This window comes from Vulpes vulpes, chromosome 11, assembly GCF_048418805.1.
Source record: "Vulpes vulpes isolate BD-2025 chromosome 11, VulVul3, whole genome shotgun sequence".
Taxonomy (NCBI): domain Eukaryota; kingdom Metazoa; phylum Chordata; class Mammalia; order Carnivora; family Canidae; genus Vulpes; species Vulpes vulpes.
Genome location: NC_132790.1, coordinates 58650360 through 58671856, shown reverse-complemented (window position 1 = coordinate 58671856; position 21497 = coordinate 58650360). Strand labels below are relative to the sequence as shown.

The following is a 21497-nucleotide window of genomic DNA, read 5'->3' as shown; positions in this document are numbered from 1 at the left end:
CTTCTGGTTCAGTCTTTTGGGGGTAACTTGATCTTTCTTAGGTAAGTGCTAGCCCAATTAGCCACCCCTCACTTCTTCACGCCATCTCCCATAGAGCATCTAGTTGGACATGAAGATAATACAGCCCACCTTATATAGAATTACATAAAGGTGTTCTACAGTATGCCCTGCCCAAAAATTTAATCCACCCAAATTCTAGAGAAAAAAATAGAGATTTGGTAGCATTGTGGTAACTATTACAGAATAGTTGATGTTCTCATGGGCCTTCATATGTGCCAGGTAAGCCTTGGGGAACAGCCTGAAAGCAGGGAAACAAATAGGAACTAACTCCAAGTATTGCAAAAACACCCACTGGTCTTCAGAAAGTAAAGCTGTACAGACTATGCTGCAGCTAGGAAAAAAAAAAAAAAAAAAAAACCTTAGTAAGGAGTTGTGGAATTTACTTATAAATGTGCATATGGTATGTTACTAACATTTCACCTGGCAGGGAGACCTTGGAAGGAAGCAAATTTGGAGTGCCAAGAACCCCTTGGAGTGTCCTGGAGAAGCAGTGCATATGCAAGGGCACATACAAATGTGGCATTCTTCTAGATTAAGTAAACCAGGCTGTAGGAAATGTACTGCCAGGAGAGCATGCCCACAGATTGCCTGGGGGTAAGGGAGCAGATCTTAGTGCCATCACCCCAATGTAGAAAGGATAGAAAGGAATTTGCACTCTGAATATTTGAAAAAGAGAAGTGGGCAAACCTGAGGGTAGTAGAGTAGAACCAGCAACTAGGATGCTTGCACAAAGCATCCCTGCAAAGTAGAGTGTCTTAACCTTTTAACAGGTAAAATTCAAGGGATAGACCATCAATATAATTGTCCTTGGAGGGCCCTAGTTCACCGTTGTCCTGCAGCCTTCATATCAAAAGCCATGCCTAATTCACTCAGAGCATGGTGCTCCTTCCCTACTGTAGGGATGAAACCCCACCTACCTGTGATGTCCAGACCATGAGGGTCACTGCCCTAGAAAAAAGGAAGAGGAAATAAAAGTCACACTTGTGTTTTCCAACCTGCAGGGATGTGGAGAGGAGAAACAGAAGAGGGAAAGAAAGGAGGGCAGGAAGGCTTCAGGGTTCTCACTTTCCCCTATCTATCCTCCCCAATCCATCCAGATCTTGACCAGGGGAAGCTACAGAAGGCAAATATGGAGACTATGAAGAACCCAAAAACATCAGAGACTTGTGGACCACTTCCTCAGGTATGGCATGAGGGAGGCTGCCTGTAGGCTTAGGCGAAGCCTTGCACTTGGCTTTGCATCATGTCCAAAATACTGAAGGAACAATAGTGTAGCAATGATGGAGGGCAGAATCTAGGCCAGTGAAAACCAGGATAACATACCCAGTCCCTTACAGCCTATTCTTGTTCTGCAGGAGATCAAAAGCTTCCCTCTTCCCCATGAAGGCATGAGGAAGTACCGTAGAGGCTTGCACAGAGAACTGAAATGAAAATCCTGCAGAGGTAGGACTTTGTGGCACAAGGCAAATGTTGGGACCATGGACTTCAGCTCTGGGTGCTTGCATCACACTCCAAAGACCAGATTAGACGCACTGCATCTCAGCCGATAATTATAGAACTCAGAAATCAGACCCAGTATTTCATGACAGAACCAGAGGACAGTACAAGGACTTGCTCACAGGGATCCAAGGCAACTCTTTCCTCCTACCACACAGATATGAGTGTGCCTTTCCTTTCCCATACTCCCAGATACCATCCTGAAAAGATGAAGGGGAAGGGGAAAGAGAAGCAGCATTTACTTAAGAGAGACCGAGTTCTAGGGTGGTGGAAGGGGAGGAGGGCTGGGGGTGGGGGTGATTGAGTGACGGGCACTGAGGGGGGCACTTGACGGGATGAGCCCTGGGTGTTATTATGTATGTTGGTAAATTGAACACCAATAAAAAATAAATTTATTATTAAAAAAAAAAAAGAGAGAGAGACCGAGTTACCCCCAAAGACACTGTTTGAACGAAACTAATCCCATCTGTTATTTACTGGCAGATCTAAATCTCCCCTCCACATCCAGCAGGGCATGGGCTTATGAGAAGTGTTAGATTATAGAAAACAAGAAACTCCATTGTCTCTGCACCTCCAACTTACAGGGTGAGTAAACATGCATCCCTGCTTTAACTTTTCCTGTGCTTTATACTATAGGGCAGGCATATAGTGTCCACGTACAGTCGGCCCTTCAGTCAAGCTAGATAGACCCTGACCACTAGCAGTGCACCAGGAAATGGAGGCCTTTGTGACAGGAGCAGCAGTGATCCAAGGCAAAGCATGGGTGCCACATTCCACAGCAAAATGGACAGGACCCACAGTAGAGTGAAGAGGAGACCAGGAGCAGACATCATGGGACTGTGGTTGGATAAACTCTGCAGGGGGCTTGCAACAAACCCATTTTCTAGATTAGGACCTCCTGGTTGCTAGTGCCAGAAAACCCAACTGCATTAGGCTGCTTGCATTCCTGCCACAACAATAGCAAAAATAAAAATGTTTCTTTCTGACACAAAAGTCTGAGTATAAGCAGTCCTATGCTAATAGTTCAGTGTCCTACTGCCAAGGTCCCAGGCCCTTCCCATCTTGTGTCTACCATCCTCAACTTGCAGCTCTTAGCTCCCATAATCACATTCCTACAGCATGAGGAAGAGGGAAAGTAGAGGGCACACACTTTTCTGTTAAGGTTATGAACAAAGTTGCACATATATCTTCCTCTTCCATCCTAATGCCCAAAACATAGTCACATGGCCACACCCAGGGTCTCAGTTAGCTATGCCCACAAACATGCTATGTTACAAACAACCACAAAATACCAGTGGCAGCCAACAGTAAGCATTAATTCCTTGTTCACCTGTCTACAGGTGTTTGGCTAGTCTATGTTGGATTCAGCTGGGTATGGCTCCGTACAGCTTGGGTTCAGATCTGTTCCATATCTCTCATTCTCTTGCCACCAGCAAGCTTCCCAGGCCATGTGATCCTCATAGTAATGACTTTCATGGTAATAACAACATGCATGCCTTGGGAAGTCATGTACATAGGTTAGAAGCTATGTGGAGAAGGTTGCCTTAGAACAGGATTGGTCACCTGGCACAGGTCTGAACCGTTTTACTTACCTGTCCAGAATCAGAATGGCAAGATGAAGGTCTGAGCCCACCAATTTCCCCAGCACATTTATTTATTTAAATATTATTTATTTATTTATTTATTTTTAAGATTTTGTCTATTTATTCATTAGAATACACAGAGAGGAGAGAGAGGCAGAGGGAGAAGCAGGTTCCATGTAGGGAGCCCAAAGTGGGACTTGATCCCGGGTCTCCAGGATCACAGCCTGGGCTGAAAGCGGCGCTAAACCACTGAGCCACCCAGGCTGCCCCCTCACCAGTACATTTAAAGCCTTTGCTTGGATCATGTCTGCTAACATCCCATTGGTCAACACAAGTCGCATACCCAAGCTCAACATCAGTGGAGCAGGAAGTATATTCTCATGAAGAGGAGAGGAGGGAGGGAATCAATGCCTTTTATTTTTTTATTTTTATTTTTTTTGAATCAATGCCTTTTAAATGATAATCTAGTCTATGGTCTTCAGCAGGGTGTTCATATTAACAAGAGGGTCATGCCCATCCTTATCCCTTTTTCCCAAAGCCATGCATTCTGGCTATGGGGGAGATGGCGTCAAAGACTGACTGCTGATTATTAAGGCTTATAAACTAAGACTTAAACAGGCAAACCCACTGTTCTACCAAACTAGCTCTTTCTGGGTGATAGGACATATGGTAAGTCCTGGAATTCTAAAAATGTGAGGCCACTTGTCCCAGTTGATTTGCCATAAAAAATGTCCCTTTGATGGAAGCAGCATCCTGTGAGATAATATGGCAATGAATAAGGCATTTTGCAAGTCCATAAACTGGTGGTGCTAGAAGAAATGCTGCAGGCAGGGGAGGCATATCCATACCCATGCTATGTGTCTACTCCTATAAAGGCAAATAGCTTTCCCCAGCATGTTGAAAGGGGTTCAGTAACTGGGTGTCTGGCTGGTTCTTGTAGCACTGGTGCCATTTCTGGGCTCAACAAAGCTTCTGAATAGATAAGTGGGGCATTCAGCAGCAGTACTCAGGGAAATGTATAGCACTAAATGTCTTATATTACAGAGGAAGAACAGAACAGTCAAAAATCAATGACCTCAGCCTCCATCTTAATAAATTGAAAAAAAAAAAAAAAGAGTAATTTGAACTCAAAAGGAACAGAAGAAAAGAAATAATGACCACAGTGGAAATTCAGTGAAATACTAAGCAAAAAAGAGAGTAAAATCAATGAAACTAAAACTTGATTCTTTGAGGAAAAAAAAAAAGTCTCTACAATTGTTAAACTGGTAGTCAGACTGATCAGGAAAAAGTATAGAAAACACAAATTACCAAGATCAGGAATGACTGAGGTGACATCACCACAGTTTTTACAGATATTGAAAGGATAATTTAGAAATATCATGAACAACTTAAATGTCAGTAAGTTTAACAAATGAAACGAATGCATTTCTTGAAACACAAAACAAACTGCCAAATCTCATTTATGAAGAAATAGATAACCTGCATAGAGTTATTAAAATTATTTATATTTAATTATTTATATAAAATTATATTTATATAAAATTTATTTATATATTTTATATTTATATAAAATTATATATAATATATATAATTATTTACATTTATATTTATTTATATTTAAATATTTTATTTATTTATTCATGAGAGGCACAGAGCAGTGGGGTGGGGCGAGGGGATCGATACATAGTTCAAAGGGAAAACAGACTCTTCATAGGAGTCCCCAATGTGGGACTAGATCCCCAGACCCCAGGATCATGCCCTGAGCTGCCAAAGGCAGACACTCTACTGGTGAGCCACCCAGTAATCCCCAAATTTTTAAATTTGTAGTTAAAATCCTCCCTGACACACACAAAAGATGTTGGCAGTAGCCAGGTCAGCTTGGGGAGGGCAAGTCTATGTTGAGCCCATCACTGTCTCCTTTCCTGCTACTATGGCCACTTTGTAAATGGGTCTATTGACCAAGCACCAGAGAATCTGAGGAAGAGGCCATCTTATGTCCACAGGTTGGGTCATCTTGTCCTCCTGATTATTGAGAGTCTTATCTACAACAGAGACCCTTGGATGAACATTTATGTGGAACATGAATATCTTTATACTTTGTGGATGGCAAGAAGTCCATGTTTCACTTGACGATCTTGTTCTTTATAAATTCCTGACCAGCGGGCTAGCCTTTAAGTCACTACCGACAAGTCAGGTTAGATCTGTCATTAGCTGGATTTGCAACAGAGTACTGCTCACTGGAGAATGTCCCTTCACTACAAGCTTTTGGAACCACTCCAGAGTGGGCTGTGGCACAACACTTTTGGCTGCTTCTGGAAAAGAAGCCTGTGCTTTCTTTTCCTCCATTAACTGACCTTATCTGTTTCTCTGGAGGGCATAGGCAGAAGAATGTTGGAGGAGATGTAGTCAGGCAATGGCATTGGATACCAGGGAAATCAGATAGTTCACTATGCCTTTGGATCTGCCCAGGACATACCCATTTCTATGTTATAATGGCAGGCTGATATGCCTTTCCAATTGTATGGCTCACTAGACTAAATAATACACAGTTTGTGATAAGTACTTCAGGTTGGTTTAATCTCCTCACGTCTTTATCCTTTATTACCTGTGCTTTATCCCATGCTACTGCCAGTGATAATTTGCTTATTTATGATGACACTGCATGTTATGGATTGCCAGGGCTCCATTTCACCAAAATAAGGAGATTCCATGTCCTCCTCATATACATAAGCAACTCAATTCTGGAATCCTTTATTTTTTCAACAATTCTATATATTATGCAGTGCTCACCACAGTAAGTGGAGTTACCATCTGTCACCGTATGGTTTTATTACAATATTATTGACTGTATTCCCTATATGTACTTTTCATCTCCATGACTTATTTACTTTATAACTGAACGTTTGTACCTCTTAATCCTCTTCATCTATTTCACCCATCCTCCCACCCACTTCCCCTCTGGCAACCACTAGTTTGTCCTCTGCATTTATGAGTCTGTTTCTGTTTTTTGTTTGCTTTTTTATGTATATATTTTTTAGATTTCATGTATAAATGAAATTATATGGTATTTGTCTTTCTCTATCTGATGTATTTCACTTAGCATAGTACCCTCTAGGTCTATCCATGTTGTCACAAATGGCAAGATCTCATTATTTGTTGTGTCTGAGAAATAGTCCATTGTTTATATATATTCATACTACATCTTCTTTATCCACGGAATCCTATTTAAGACCACTCCTGTTACTAATTATTGTACTAGTCAGGTCTGAAAAGGAAATAAATGGCACACTCAAAATGGATACCTTGAGAAGAATTTGGCCAAAGAGCTTTTTGCAGAGTCATGGTCAGGGGATAGGGAAACCAAAAGAAATGTGTAATAGTCCAGGATTCGCAATGTTGGGAGCAAACAGCCCTAGGCCATGACAGAGCAGGGAGACAGAAGACTATCGGAACCAGAGAAGGTAAGTGAAGGAAAGTACCAGAAAGTAGCTATCAAAGTAGCCTTTGATGGGAAGTTTGCCCTTAACAAGCTCATAAGAAGGGAGGTAAGCAAATAAATACCCTAACTTCCATCTCTTCCTACTCTCTGATCTCCTGCTGATACCTCCCACTGGCCAAGCCCAACAGAAAACCAGAGGGCAAAGGGAGCCTATTGATGTAATTCTTGAAGGTCAATACCCTGAAGCACTGAGCCTGGTAGAGAACAAGGGGAGGAGAGGTGGAGGAGAAGACAGATAACTAATTCGCATGCAACCCAAACACGTTTATTTTTTTTTTAAGATTTGATTTATTTATTCATGATAGACACATAAAGAGAGAGGCAGAGACACAGACAGAGGGAGAACCAGGCTCCCAGCAAGGAGCCCGATGTGGGACTCGATCCCAGGACCCCAGGATCACACCCTGAGCCAAAGGCAGATGCTCCATCGCTGAGCCACCCAGGCATCCCACAACCCAAACAAGTTTAAACAAGCAGGTAATGTACTGGCTCACATATCTGAGAAGTCAAGCTGTAAGGCTTGAATCAGAGCCTCAAATGAGATCATCAGTATCTGATTTTCCTCCATTCACAGGCTTCATATACAGGCAGGCTCTCCCATTGTGCTCCAGAATGGCTCCAGAAATACACAGCCTTTTTTATTCAAACACAGTGGAATCTATCAAAGGATTCATTGGTCTCATTGACTCTCGTTGGGTCACATGAAATGCCTGACCTAACAACCATAGTGCTCAGCACTGAGGAGAAGTGCTGCTTGACTTAGATCCCTGTCTGGAGTTAGGACTGAGTGAAATCGTGGCACGGAAATTCGATGACTAGGAGGAATGTTGATGTTGCATTGCCAAAACATTTGTACCCTTTATCTCTCTTCCCCAATGTATGAGGCAGATCCATAGGTACAATTTTTTGTACCTATGGATCACCAGGGAATCCTATTAAAGTACAGAATCTGATGAATTATGTCTTGAGTGGTGCCTGGGATTCCTTATTTCTAACACATGATGTCAATGCTACTGATCCAGGGACCACACTTTGAGTAGCAAGGTTCTATAGCTACATAGTCCAATATGGTAGCTACCAGCTGCGTGTGTGGCTATTGAGCATTTGAAATGTGGCTAGTTTAAGTGAAGATGTGCTGTAAGTGTATATACGTGCTAGATTTTGAGGACTTAATATGAAAACTAGTTAAAAATCTCATCAATAGTTTTTATATAGAATACATGTTAAAACGATATTTTAGACATATTGGGTTAAATAAAATGTATTTTAAAGTTAATTTCACCTATTTCTTTTTAGTTTTTTAACATAGTTACTGGAGAATTTTTTTTAAAATTTTTATTTATGATAGTCACACACAGAGAGAGAGAGGCAGAGACACAGGCAGAGGGAGAAGCAGGCTCCATGCACCGGGAGCCCGACGTGGGATTCGATCCCGGGTCTCCAGGATCGCGCCCTGGGCCAAAGGCAGGCGCCAAACCGCTGCGCCACCCAGGGATCCCCATTACTGGAGAATTTAAAAATACATGGCTTGTGGCTTGTATGTTTCTGTTGGATAGTGCTAGTCTAGAGTAAGGTAATGAAGTGCATGAGTGGTAGTTTTTAAACATGTTCATCTTCAGGGTGCCTGCGTTGCTCAAGCATCTGCCTTCAGCTTGGGTCATGATCCCAGGGTCCTAGAATAGATTTCCATTTCAGGCTGCCTGTTCAGTGGAGAGTTGGCTTGTTCCTCTCTGTCTGCTCCTCCTCCCTGCTCATTCTCTCTCTCTCTCTCTGAAATAAATAATAAAATATTTTTAAAACGCCACATTCATTTTCACTTATGGATACTCAATCAGAAGAACCTAATACAGCAGGGACCACATGAGACTTGCCTCATGGGTCCCTACACTTGGCCCACTTCTAAGACCTCAGGACCTCAGAGTTAGGTAGTTACAGGCTATAGTAATGCATGAGTTTAGGATAGGGGTCACCTGAATGAGCCTGGTGAGGTTTGAGGAGATTCTGGGGATCCCAGAATTGCTCCCTCCCAACTAGCAGTCACTTCAACTAGCAGTCACTTCATTTCTCATTTTTTCTTTTTCTTTTTTTTTAAGATTTAATTTATTTATTCACAACAGACACAGAGAAAGACAGAGGCAGAGACACAGGCAGAGGGAGAAGCAGGCTCCATGCAGGGAGCCTGACGTGGGACTATTTCTCATTTTTTATGCAGTTGTCTGAGGCAAAAATTACCACAGTGCTTATCAAACTTCCCTGATCTGTCCTGCACACAACCACTAGATTAATCTCTACACTCTGGTTTAGCCCTTTCCTGCACAGACACATGCACTCAGTTGTAGTCTTCATTCCAAGGGCTCCCTACTGAACCCACCAACGCACCAGCCTCCTTTCTTACTTTCCCCAACTAAATTATTCCCTTACTGCTTGAATCTGTGGCCAACAATTCCACCTTTCTTTTTTTTTTTTTAATATTTACTTATTCATGAGCTACAGAGAGAGAGAGAGCGAGAGAGAGGCAGAGACACAGGCAGAGCGAGAAGCAGGCTCCATGCAGGGAGCCTGATGTGGGACTTGATCCTGGGTCTCCAGGATTACGCCCTGGGCTAAAGGCAGCGCTAAACCGCTGAGCCACCCGGGCTGCTCATATTAAAGCTTATTAAAGAGAGTGGATCCTAAGAGTTCTCATCACAAGGAAAAAAACTCTTTTTTTTAAATCTATATGAGATGATGGATGCCAACTGAACTTACTGTGGTAATCATTCACAATGCATGTAGGTCAATTCATTATGCTGTATACCTTAAACTTACATAGTGCTATGTATGCCAATTACATCTCAATGAAATGGGGGAAAAACAGGATGGAAAATTAAGCTTAATCATTGTGCAAATTTTTTTTACTTCATTTTTATGTTAAATTTTTTAAAAACTTTGATCTTGAGATAATTTTAGATTCTCAGGAAGTTGCAAGAAGAGTACAGGGTAGTTTTTGAACCTCTCATACAATTTCCCCCAATGGATACATCTTAAGTAACTGTGATACAATGTCAAACCAGGAACTTGACATCGTACAATGTGTGTGTACAGTCCTTTGCCTCTTTATCACATGTGGAGACCTGTGCAACCACCAGTACAATCTGGATACAAAACTCTTACCTTCAAGATCTCCTTTGGCTACCTTTTTATAGACTACCCACTCCCAGTTCCCAGCTCCTAACACCTGATTAATCTATTCTCCATTTCTATAATTTTAGTCATTTTGAGTAGAATTTCATTTTGATTTATTGACAGTGTTTGGAGAGTATTTCTTTGTATAGATATTTATTAAGTACTCAGGATAATATTGTATGTATATAATTTATCTCAAGTTTACTTGTGTTGACATTGCCAGTTTTAATGCGGTGTCAAAAGTTTCTTCCTTTCAAGTCCCTTTACCTTTCTCTGTTGATAAATAACAGTCTTAATAGTTTCTCTACATAAATTGAGAATCACATCAGACAATGCATGAGTGTGTGGGACAGGGGACTCTACACTGGATCTGTGATCTTTTAAGGAAAGAGGAAATCATAGAGACCACAGAGTCCTCCTCCTGGTCAGCCATCACTTCATTTCTCCTATTCATTGTGCAGTTGCTTGAAGGAGAATTATAACCATACTTACCAACTTCCCTAATTTAGCCTGCATACAACTGCTAATGCTTTGCTTAAACCATCAGATGTCATTTAGAAAACTCAAACGGGGAAGGAAAGCATATTATATTAACTTATTTTTACACTTCTTCCTTCTTGATATTCCAATATTCTAATTTTTTAGTCATTTAATTTCTCTTTCAAAAATTCCCTATAGCTACTTTTTAAGGGTAGGTCTGCTGTTGACAAATTCTTATTGTTTTTCTTCATCTGAGACTGTCGTCACGTCCTTTTCATTCCTGATTCTCACTGGATATAGGATTTTGAGTTGACAGTTCTTTTCTTTCAGCACGTGGAAATCGTGCAAAAAGGAAAGGAAAGGAAAGGAAATATTGTGTCACTTTCTTTCTCTGACCTCTGAAGCTTCCAATGAAAATTTGATGTCATTCAAATAGGGACAGTATCATTTTTCCCTGGCTGCTTTCATGATTTTTTTCTTTGTCTTTAGTTTTCAGAAGTTTGACTATGATCTATCTTGGCATGGATTTGGAGGGGAGTGTCTTGTTTGGGATTTGATCAGCTTCTTGAATCTGTAGGTTTAGGTCTTTTGCTATATTTGGAAATATATTCAGCCACATTTATTTGAATACTTTTAAAATTCCACCTTCTCTCTCTACTTTTGGGATTCCAGTTGACGTGTGGAGCAAAGGCAAATGAAATTTACATAAAATTAAATCTCCCTATGACAGCTCATTAACAAGTGCTTGGGATGCAAATATTAGATGTTTTCTTAAAGTCCCACAAATTCCTGAGATACTGTTGATATTTTTTCAATCTATTCTCTGTTGTTCAGAGTGGGTGATTTCTATTATTCTATCTTCAAGTTCACTGAATCTTTCCTTTGTCCTTTCCATTTTACTACATCCAAGTGGATGTATTTACCTTCATCCAATGAAGTTTTTTTTTTCTTACTTTTTTTCAGTTTAAAATTTTCAAATTAGTCCTTCATTTCTTTTATTGCTTTATCAAGAATATTTTTTTGTTTGTTTGTTTGTTTGAAGTGTTAGTCTAGAGGGACAACGAGATGGCAGCAGAGATGGTGGAACTCCATAAGCAAAGCTTGCTGAACTAAAGCAGGAATGTCTTGCTCATGGTTTGGAGATTAAGGGAATAAAACAAGATTTTATCAACAGGCTCCAGGCATATTTTGAAAGCAAAGCCAGAGCTAGGGCTCATCTAGGAAAGCACTCAGAGATTTGGTTTGAATCTCTCTTAAATCTTCAGAAAGTCTGAAGATGATGAGAAGCTGAGAAAGAGGAAGGAACGATTTGGGAGACAGGCAACGAAGAGGAATAGGGCAGAGTGCTTTGGGATTGCCTGATGAAAAGCTCTTCACACTTTCTGTTCTTCAGTGGTTTCCATCTATGACTCTTCTTGGTTGTATATATACCTAAGTGCACAGTCCTGTGCCTGCCTCACCATGAGAGAGCATGGACCCGGGTACATCCAGGAACTCCAGCAGCAATTTCACTCATTGCTCTACCAATTTTAAGGTTGTTCTGGTGTTGTTGTTGTTGTTGCTGTTTTTAGAGAGAGTGCGTGCATGTGTGTGAGGGGATGCAAGTTGCAGGGGGAGAGGGAGGGAGAACATTAAGGAGTTTCCACACTCAGCATGGAGCCCGACATGGGGCTTGATCTCAAGAGTTGGAAACTCAACTGACTGAGCCACCCAGGAGCCCTTTTTTTTAAATTATTTTTTTTTATTGGAGTTCAATTTGCCAACATATAGCATAACATCCAGTGCTCATCCCACCAAGTGCCCACCCCAGTGCCCACCACCCAGTCACCCCCACCCTCCACCCACCTCCTTTTCTACCACCCCTTGTTTGTTTCCCAGAGTTAGGAGTCTCTCATGTTCTGTCCCAGGAGCCCTTTGTATTGCTGTTTTCTAATCATTATTTTGCTTGTTCATAAAAAACAAATAGAAAATGAAGTGCATTTGTAATTGCTCATTGAAACATTTTTACAATGGCTGCTTTAAAATCCTTGTCAGGGGATCCCTGGGTGGCGCAGCGGTTTGGCGCCTGCCTTTGGCCCAGGGCGCGATCCTGGAGACCCGGGATCGAATCCCACATCAGGCTCCCGGTGCATGGAGCCTGCTTCTCCCTCTGCCTGTGTCTCTGCCTCTCTCTCTCTCTGTGACTATCATAAATAAATAAAAAATTAAAAAAAAATTAAAATCCTTGTCAGGTAATTTCAACATCTGTGTCACCTTGGTGTTAGCATCAGTGAGATTGTCTTTTCTTTCTTGAGATTTTCCTGGTTCTTGGTATAAAGAATGATATTTCTGTCCTGAAAAATTTGAATACTATGAGGCTCTGGATCTTATTTCAACCTTCTGTTTTAGAAAGCCTTCTCAGTGCTCTTAGATGGAGGTCGAAGTTCAGGTTCCCCTGGGAAGTGGGGATGGGGGGGTACCTAGTTACTGCTGGGCCTCCGCTGATACCACCCTGGCTGGAGGGGAAAGGATGCCTCATTCCTTCCCCCCTTGTGGCCTCCACTGACATGATGGAGCACATGGCTGCTGGCAGTGGTGAAAATCCAGACTCTCCACTGAGCCTCTTCTGACACCACCCTGGCAGGCAGGAGAAGTCTGGGCTTGGCTGGCAGGGTATAGTTGGTATTGCAGTTTTTCTTGTCCTTTAGCTTGAGAGAGCAAGCCTTTTTTCTCCCCAGTCTGTACCAATTAATTTCTGGGTTGCTGGCTTCTCCAGTACTCAGTCAGAGCTATATGAGACAGAAAGAAAGCCCGGGGAATCGTCACCATGTCATTCTGTGGGTCCCCAGGACCCTAGCCAGTCTGTCTTTTTCTCTCCATCTTTCAGAATCTCCTTATTTTGTTTTATTATATATGAAATCCAAGGTTTAGGTTTTTTTTTTAACTGTACTTAACAGAGGGAATAGGGAAATGTGTGTTTACTCCATATTTTCTCAGAACCAAAAGTCCCCAGGGCCTTTTAGACCATTTATTCTGCATGATCTGGCACAGAGCCGCCAGTGGGACAAAGTTCCCCTGAATTGATGGTGAACTCCCCTCTCACCCACCTGCCTACCAGCACAATGGCCCAATGTGTTCTGCTCTGTGACTCTGAGTTCACCTTCTAGAATTTGAAGTCATTCTAGCCTGGTTTGAACAGGCATACTCCAGTTTTCCACCCCTTGCCACTTCTCAGCGCCACAGCCCAGAATTCTCTGTCAACCAGAGGTCCTAAAGAGGTTGCTCCTGCATTGTTTGTGGGAAAGAACTGTATTCATGTCTTCCTGGCTTGGCTAAAGAGCCATGGTGCCCCTTTGCTATGAAGCAAGGCTTTCAGCGTGGCTGCCAGGGAGTCATGGCACTTCTTCCTTTGTCCAGGGTCAGTAGGTCTGGTCCTTCTGACTCGAATGCCATGCCATTCATGAAAGTCCCTTTTAAGATAAAGTTACAGAAAAAAATTTGAGCTAAAGAAAACATTTTTTAAAAAGATTTTATTTATTTATTCGTGAGAGACACACTCAGAGAGAGAGAGAGGCAGAGACACAGGCAGAGGGAGAAGCAGGCTCCACACAGGGAACCTGATGTGGGACTTGATCCTGGAACTCCAGGTACTAAACTGCTGAGCTGAGCCACCCAGGGATCCCCTGAAAGAAAATATTTTTGGTATACTTTTTTGAATCTCAAAATTAACAGATAATTTTTTAAAGCCAATTGTCAGGGCAGCCCCGGTGGCTTAGCGGTTTAGTGCCGCCTTCCGCCAGGGGCGTGATCCTGGAGACCCGGGATCGAGTCCCATGTCAGGCTCCCTGTATGGAGCCTGCTTCTCCCTCTCTGTCTTGGTCAATCTCTCTCTCTCTGTCTCTCATGAATAAATAAAGATCTTTAAAAAATAAATAAAAATAAAATCAATTGTCGGAGATGAGCTTTTCAGACGTCTGAAAATATATTATCCAATTTCCCCTCCACTTCCCTGACCAGGTGAGAAAAGATTATTTTTTGTTTCAGTCATTCCTAATTAATGATTTTAAAAGACCCACCTTAGGGAGATGCAGCAAGGGAGACAGCTGTCCAAGTGGAGTAGCAACAACACTTGTACCTTTAAACTTAACGCATCTTTTAATTATCAAAAATTTTAAACACACAAGAATAAGAGAAAAGTGAACTTATTTAATAACTATTGTATGGTCTCATTTGCTTTATATATTCCTTATTTTTTTTCTCTCAATTTACTCAAGTATTTAAAAATCCCAGGTATCACTTATTTCATGTCAATATGCTTCAGATTTGGACTCTTTTAACAAATTTGGACATTTCCTTATGTAACTGCAATGCTATTATCACATCTTAAAAAATAGTGACCATTCTTTAGCATCATCGTATACCCAGATTTCCCCAAGTGTCCCAAAGATGTCTTTTTTTTTTTTTAGGGGCAAAATATACATAAAATGTACCATCTTAGCCTTTTTTTAAGTATACAGTTCAGCAATGTTAAGTACACTTGCATTTTCCTACAACCAATCTCCAGAACATTTTTCCTTATGCAAAACTGAAACCATGTACCTGTTAAACAATGACTTTCCATTCTCTCCTCCCCTTGGGCTCTGGAAACCCCCATTCTATCTTCTCTCTATAAATTTGGCTATTTTAGATACCTCACAAAATGGAATTATCTTTTTGCCACTGGTTTATTTCACTTGGCATAATGTCCTCAATGTTCATTCTTATTGCAGCATATGTTAGAATTTCATTTCTTTTTAAGCATGAATACTATTCCTGGGACCCCTGGGTGGCTCAGTCGGTTAAGTGTCTGCCTTTGGCTCATGTCATGATCTCAGAGTTCCAGGATCAAGTCCCATATCAAGCTCCCTGCTCAGCAAGGAGTCTGCGTCTCTCTCTGACCCTCCCCCATCTCGTACTTTCTCTCTCTCTCAAATAAAAATCCTTTAAAAAAAAGGTTGAATAGTATTCCACTGTGTGTGTATACTACATTCTGCTTATCCATGCATATGTCAAGGGGTATTTAGGTTGCTTACACAGTTTTGTTGATGGGAATAACACTGCTATAAATATGCATATACATATCTCTTAAAGACCCTGCTTTCAGTTCTTTTGGGTATATACTGAGAAGTAGAATTGCTGGATCATATGATACTTCTGTCAGTTTTTTGAGAAAGTGCTGAACCATTTTCCATAGCAACTCTAACATGTTACATTCCCACCTAGAGTGTATAGGGCTCCAAGTTTTCCACATCCTTGCTAACTCTTGTTATTTTCTGGCATTGTTTTATTGATGGTAGGCAATCTAATGGGTATGATATAGTATCGCGTGTGTGTGTTTATGTGTGTGTATGTTTGTGGTGGGGAGAGGTGTGGAGGAAGAGGGAGAGAGAATCTTAAGCAGGCTCCACACCCAGCGCAGAACCCAACAAGGGGCTGGATCTCACAACCCTGAGATCATGACCAGAGCTGAAATCAAGAGTTGGACACCTAGCCGACTGAGCCACCCAGGCACCCCTTGATGTGGTTTTGATTTGCATTTTCCTGATGATTAGGGAAGTTGAACATCTTTTCCTCTATTTATTTGCCATTTGTATATTTCCTTTGGAGAAATGTCTGTCCAAGTCCCATGTTTTAATTGTGTTATATTTCTTTTTTGTTGAGTTGTAGGAGTTCTGGATATAACCTATCAGTTTTATGACCCAAGAATGTCTTTTTACAATTGGTCTGTTTGAACCAGGATCCAGCATAGTCACCCTATATTATATATATTTTATTGTATAATCTGGAGGAAATCCTTCTCATTGTTTTCCCCTTGTCATTGACTTGTGGCAGATTTCATGTCCATAGGCATGTAGATTCTTGTCTACATGTGTAGTATTTTAACTTTGCTGCTGCCCTCCAAAATTTTCTGCTTTTGTCTTTGATAATTTCAGCAGTGAATTTCCCCTCTTGAAAAATGAGGGTTTCTCAGCCAAAGGTTCCTAGAGGACTACACTCAAGATGAGAAGAGGTGGGCAGCCCAGGTGGCTCAGTGGTTTAGCGCCGCTTCAGCCCAGGGCATGATCCTGGAGACCCAGGATCGAGTCCCACGTTGGGCTCCCTGCATGGAGCCTGCTTCTCCCTCTGCCTGTGTCTCTGCCTCTGTGTGTGTGTGTGTGTCTCATGAATAAATAAAATCTAAAGATGAGAAGAGGAAGTTTTCTTGGTATCTGGAAAACCCACCTATATGGAAGTGGGCATTGGTGGAAGGAATGTAGGAGAGCTGTGAGGTTCAGAGGGGAGTGAAGTGAGCACATTCAGGTCACCAGCCCGGCCTGAACGAATGGAATTGTTTCCCATGACTCTACTGGTGTTACCCAGAGAAACCCCTCACCCAACCCCATGACCAGGAATCAACCCAAAAACTAGTAGATCCTAGGGGACTCTTTCGGGACCACACTGAGGCTCTGCTGCCCTGGGGACACTGGAGAAGGAAGTTCTGTCTCAGAGCTGCCCTGCATACATGGAGCCTTTCTAGGAGTCCCTGAGAGCACAGGGGCAAGGCTGGGGAGCCTCCAGAATTCAGGAAGCTCAGGGGTCAGGAATGGTAACAGACTATTGAATGAAAAGCTATGGTCACTGATAATGTCTGGGCCCTCTAAAAGATCGCTAGAGCTATCTCTTAGATTAGAATTATCACTGATTTTTAAAAATAATATATTTTCTAAATTTTCTTCAGTGAATAATAAAAAACTGATATTCTGTTTAAGAATAAATCAAAACCAGGGCACCTGGCTGGTTCAGTCAGTAGAGCATGCAACTCTTGATCTCGGTCAGGGTTTTAAGTTCAAATCCCATGCTAAGTGTAGAGGTAAAAATAAAATCTTTAGGGATGCCTGGGTGGCTCAGTTAGCTAAGCATCCAACTATTGATTTTGCCTGGGGTCATGATCTCTGGGTTAAAAGATCCAGCCCCATGTTGAGCTCCATGCTGGATGTAGAGCCTGCTTGAAATTCCCTCTCACCCTCTCTCTCTGCACTCCCCACACGTGTGTATGCTTGTTCTCTCTCTCTAAAAAAAAAAAAAAAAAAAAAAACTTAAAAAAATAAAAGTTCTAATAGATCAAAATCTTCAGGATTAACACAGATAGCTTAAGGATGACCATTATTGATAACAGAGTTCTCCAGAGATCTGTGGGCTGGAATGGAAGTTCTCCAGACTTTTCTTAGAGCCTAGAAGGGCTGGGCAAGGACCCAGAAACATGGCACAATCCAAAGGAGGCCACACCTGGCAGAGGGGAGCAGTCTCCCCAGAGTCTGGAACTGAGGCCACTATTCCTGGTTTCACCTGCAGCCCTGGTGAGGCCTGGGACCTGTGAGGAGGCCCAGCTCTCAGCAAGCCCCTGACAAACCCACTGGAGCCTACCCAAGGGGCCAATTTCTCTTACCCAGGAGAGCCTTATCCCAGGTTCCTGCTCCCAAACTCCCAGACACAAATGAAACCTGCTATTCCAAAAGTAGAGAACTCTTTATTATAAACCCAGGATGCAGAAGACAAATAACAAACATAGGCATATCTCAGCTCTTTTTGGAATTTTCACAATGCATACAAAATAGGTATGAAAGATACTTTTTTGAAATTGTTTAAAAATATTATATTCCCCCATATCAAAGTGGGGATAAGTGCACAGTTAGCAAAGTGCTTTGTCAAGATCATACAGAGAGGGGCCTCCAGTCCCTCCCCAGACCCTGAGAAAAGGTAACTTGCCCCCAGCCCTGGCTGGGTGTAAAGTAGAAAAGACACATTTTCTATTAGATTTAGGGTCCTGGGGTCTGCCCTGGGACAGAGATATGAGACCATGACATTTTCTCCCCTGAGAAGAGCTTGAAGATAACAAGCATACAGACCCCCTGGGAGGGAAGAACTGCGTCTGCAGCTTTCTTGCTATGCGAGTTCAAGCAGCTCTCTTTCTTGCTCTGGTTCGCTGAAGGCACAAATGCTGGCATGTTGGGTTCTTTCCAGAGTTTGGTTTCAATGAAGAGGGGAAAAGAGAGAAAAGGAATACAAGCATGTCCCACCTTTGTCCAAGGTTAAGCCCATCGATAGTGATTCAAACATAGCTACTGCCAGTTCTGCCCACCCTACTTGGTTGTCAAATGGAGAAACTGAGGCTTAATATGTGTGGCCAGGTAAGGGCTGCTTCCACGGTCCTCTTAGTCCCAGCTGGCTCTGGACTTCATGGTCTTGGCTGACAACCTAGCATGTGGACATGCCACTTAATAGCTACTGGTTCCACAAAGGACATGACATGCCATGTCCCAGCTAGGTACAGTGGCTACAGATGTCTGCAGACTTGGCATCTCCAGGAATGAAGAGGCAAGTGGAGCACAGCTTACCCCAACCACTGCAGGAGGAAGCAGGGGCAGAAGTGCACGTAGAGGCTGAGAGATAGACACACACCCACCCAGGGTCCCAGGGCAGTCTTCAGGGCAGGGACAGGGCCTTGGCGAGGCGAGTCCAGAACCAGGACTTGGTGCAGGGGTTGGTGTAGTCACAGACAGTGATGAACCGCAGGATACTGGGGAACTCTTTCTTCATTGCCTTGTACTTGATGGGGATCAGTCGCTTCTGATGGGCACCTGCAAGTCATGGATCAGAGCTGGCACCAGGCCCTCACTCCACAGTAGGTGGGGGATAAGTCCCCAGCCCAGGGGTTAACCACAGCTCTCCCCCCAGCTAAGCACCCCTGGCACACATTCACCCATGCAGAGGGGACACTCACGTGCACACACACACTCAGGAACCTACAGGACTTCCTTGATGCTACATCCATGGCCCTTGGTGAGGGACGGATGGCATCCCAAGGTCCTCTCTGCCCCCTGACCCCCACCTGTGGCAAAGGCAGCACTTACCTGGAGAGAGACTGAGTGCAAACTTAGTCTGGAAGTCACATTCCCTGCTTTGCAGGTAATCATCAGAGACAACCACTACCATCCGGCGGCACCTGAGGGAGAGTGGGCAGGCTGCAGGCACTGTGGCAACCTAGCATACACCACCCCCTCCCCAGCCGCCCTCCTGGCCCCAGGGAATGGCCTCAGCAGGAGTCCACTGTGCCCAGGCTAGACAGGGCCCAGCTGGGAGAATCCCAGCATCTGGATCTCTTGGGCAGGGCTTTGTGTACCCACCCATTTGCCCCCTGGCCACTTAGCCAACCTCTTCTCAATGAGCTCGCTGGCAATGGACCAGACACAGGTGCCAGGCAGGACATCACGATCAGACACACACAACTTCAGCCGATAGTTTGTCTGTTCCAGCTGCCGGATCATTTCCTGAACAAACTGGATATCGCTGGGGCAGTAGCAGATGAAGGCATCAAAACGCTCAGGCATTTGCCCTGGGTGCAGAGCACAAGGGTGACATCAAAGCTCTACAGGGGAGGAGCCCCGCCAGGAACCCCCCCAGCCTAGGTAATCCTGGTCCTGACTATACCTATCCTGAGATGACACTAAGAGCAAGTGCCCTTCCTAGGAGAGGAAAGATGAGTGTCTCTCTCCCCACCCTGTCACCCTGGGGCCAAGCCCTGGGTTGACCATGAGGCAGACACATTTCATGAGTCTCATACCAGCTCAGAGGTAGGATTATAATTATTCTCATTTCTTAGGTGAGGAAATGGAGAGATCAATCAGAGAGATTAAGAGACTTGCCCAAGGGGCCAACAGCCTGCCTGCTTTCAAAATCTGCTCTTATTTATTTATTTTTTTAAATCTATGCTCTTAACAATATCCTAGGGTTCACCTGTCACACCTGGGGAGTGAGATTGGGTCCTTACCTGAGGGATCATCAAGCATGGTGATGCCCCCTCGCTCTGGTGTCCGTGGGTCACTGCTGTCAACAGCAGGCACCTGTAAGGGCTTCTCAGACTCCTCCTGCTGCTGTTTCAGAATATACTTTTGGCAGTCCTCCTCTGTGGAGAAGAGAGGGTGTGGCAGACTCCCCAGGTTTCCCCATGCCTTTGCGCACAGTTGCGACCCATCCCTTGTTCCACCCCCTTAACTGGGTTGTGCTCCGGGGCTTTTCCAGAGCACTGGTGCCATTCACAGCTCAACAGCTCTGAAGAGCTGAGTTCCCATCTGGCTCTGACCATCCCAAAGGGATGTCATTGGTGTTCTGGTCATCTGTGAAGTCATCATGGTCAGGCTTGTGTCTTTCTGTCCCTTTGTCCTGACCGCCCTTCCTAGAACTCCCGAGAGTACAACCCAAGGTCTGCTTTTTCTAGGACCCATGGCTGATGGAAGCAGGAGACCGGCATGCAAGAAGGGCTCAGGAGACCCAGTGGTTATGTGCAGTGAGGGCGGAGGCCCCGACCAAGCAAGATGCATCACTCTGTGGGCCACTGTCCTATACCTATGCGTGCATATTCCGTGCCGGTGAGCGGCAGGTAAGGGTGCATTTCCCAGGGACCTGAGGTTTCCCGGACTGTAGATTTTGCTCTACTGGAAGTAGCCCTGACATCCCCACAGAGGACCCTGATTCTGACTCCTGGCTCTACTACACGAAAGCCTCTGCCTGTTTTCCTCCGTTCTCTGCCTCTGTCCAGCCTTCCCCTCCTTTCTCAGTATCACCCCACTGGAAGAGGGAACTGGTCTCACGGGGTGGTACCCCCTCAGCAGGGTGCCTTCAGCGCCCCACCCCACCCCACCCCAGGCAGAACAGGAGGTTCTCTCCAGGGGAGGTTAGATGCTGAGGCTGGCCAAGGTCAGCCCCCTCCCCCTCATCCCCGAGGTAGGAGGAACGAGGCCCGGAAGCGCGTGTCCTCACCGATGCTGGGCCCCAGTTCCACCAACACGTCGTCTCGGCCCAGCTTGGTGAGCAGCTCAAGCAGGCGGCCCACCGAGGCGCCAGGGCGTCCCTGCCAGTCGTCCAGCAGCTTGCCCGTGGGGTCGGCGTGCATCTCCAGGTGCCGGATCTCCAGGTACTCGAAGCCCATCTCCTCGGCCAGCGCGGTCCAGTCGGCCGCCACCTGCGTGCGCACGTTCAGGAACAGAGACAGGCGGCGGCGCACTCGCACGTTGAGAGCAGCCAGGGGCAGGGAGGCCTTGGGGCAGGCCGGGGAGGCGGACCCCGCGCTGGAGCCCTCGGCCGCCATGGCCCGACGCCGGGGGCCGCAGCGCTGTCTTCGGGTCGCGGCCCGCGCTTCCTCCTTCCTCCGCCGCCGC

General features: G+C 44.2%; 1 protein-coding gene and 1 long non-coding RNA gene across 4 annotated transcripts; one reads left to right on the top strand and one right to left on the bottom strand.

Moving 5' to 3' along the window:
* The first annotated feature begins 1098 nt into the window (after window positions 1-1098).
* LOC112921657 (uncharacterized) lies at window positions 1099-21100 on the top strand. Its single transcript, XR_003235282.2, has 4 exons — window positions 1099-1243; window positions 1416-1503; window positions 2041-2142; window positions 20558-21100. It is a non-coding gene; the product is annotated as an uncharacterized lncRNA (long non-coding RNA).
* MYD88 (MYD88 innate immune signal transduction adaptor) lies at window positions 17790-21497 on the bottom strand. 3 transcript variants are annotated; one of them, XM_072726479.1, is made up of 6 exons: window positions 21100-21427; window positions 20111-20245; window positions 19495-19675; window positions 19194-19285; window positions 18746-18920; window positions 17790-18295 (listed from the first exon to the last, which is right to left on the bottom strand). In XM_072726479.1, exons 1-5 carry the CDS (start codon window positions 21425-21427, stop codon window positions 18766-18768), a joined length of 891 nt encoding a protein of 296 aa, XP_072582580.1. In that variant the 3' UTR covers window positions 17790-18295; window positions 18746-18765. The 3 variants fall into 3 exon arrangements, 2 of the variants coding, with proteins under 2 accessions (XP_072582580.1, XP_025856792.1); XR_011995226.1 differs by having other exon boundaries at window positions 17790-18920; window positions 19467-19675; XM_026001007.2 differs by having other exon boundaries at window positions 17790-18920; window positions 21100-21497.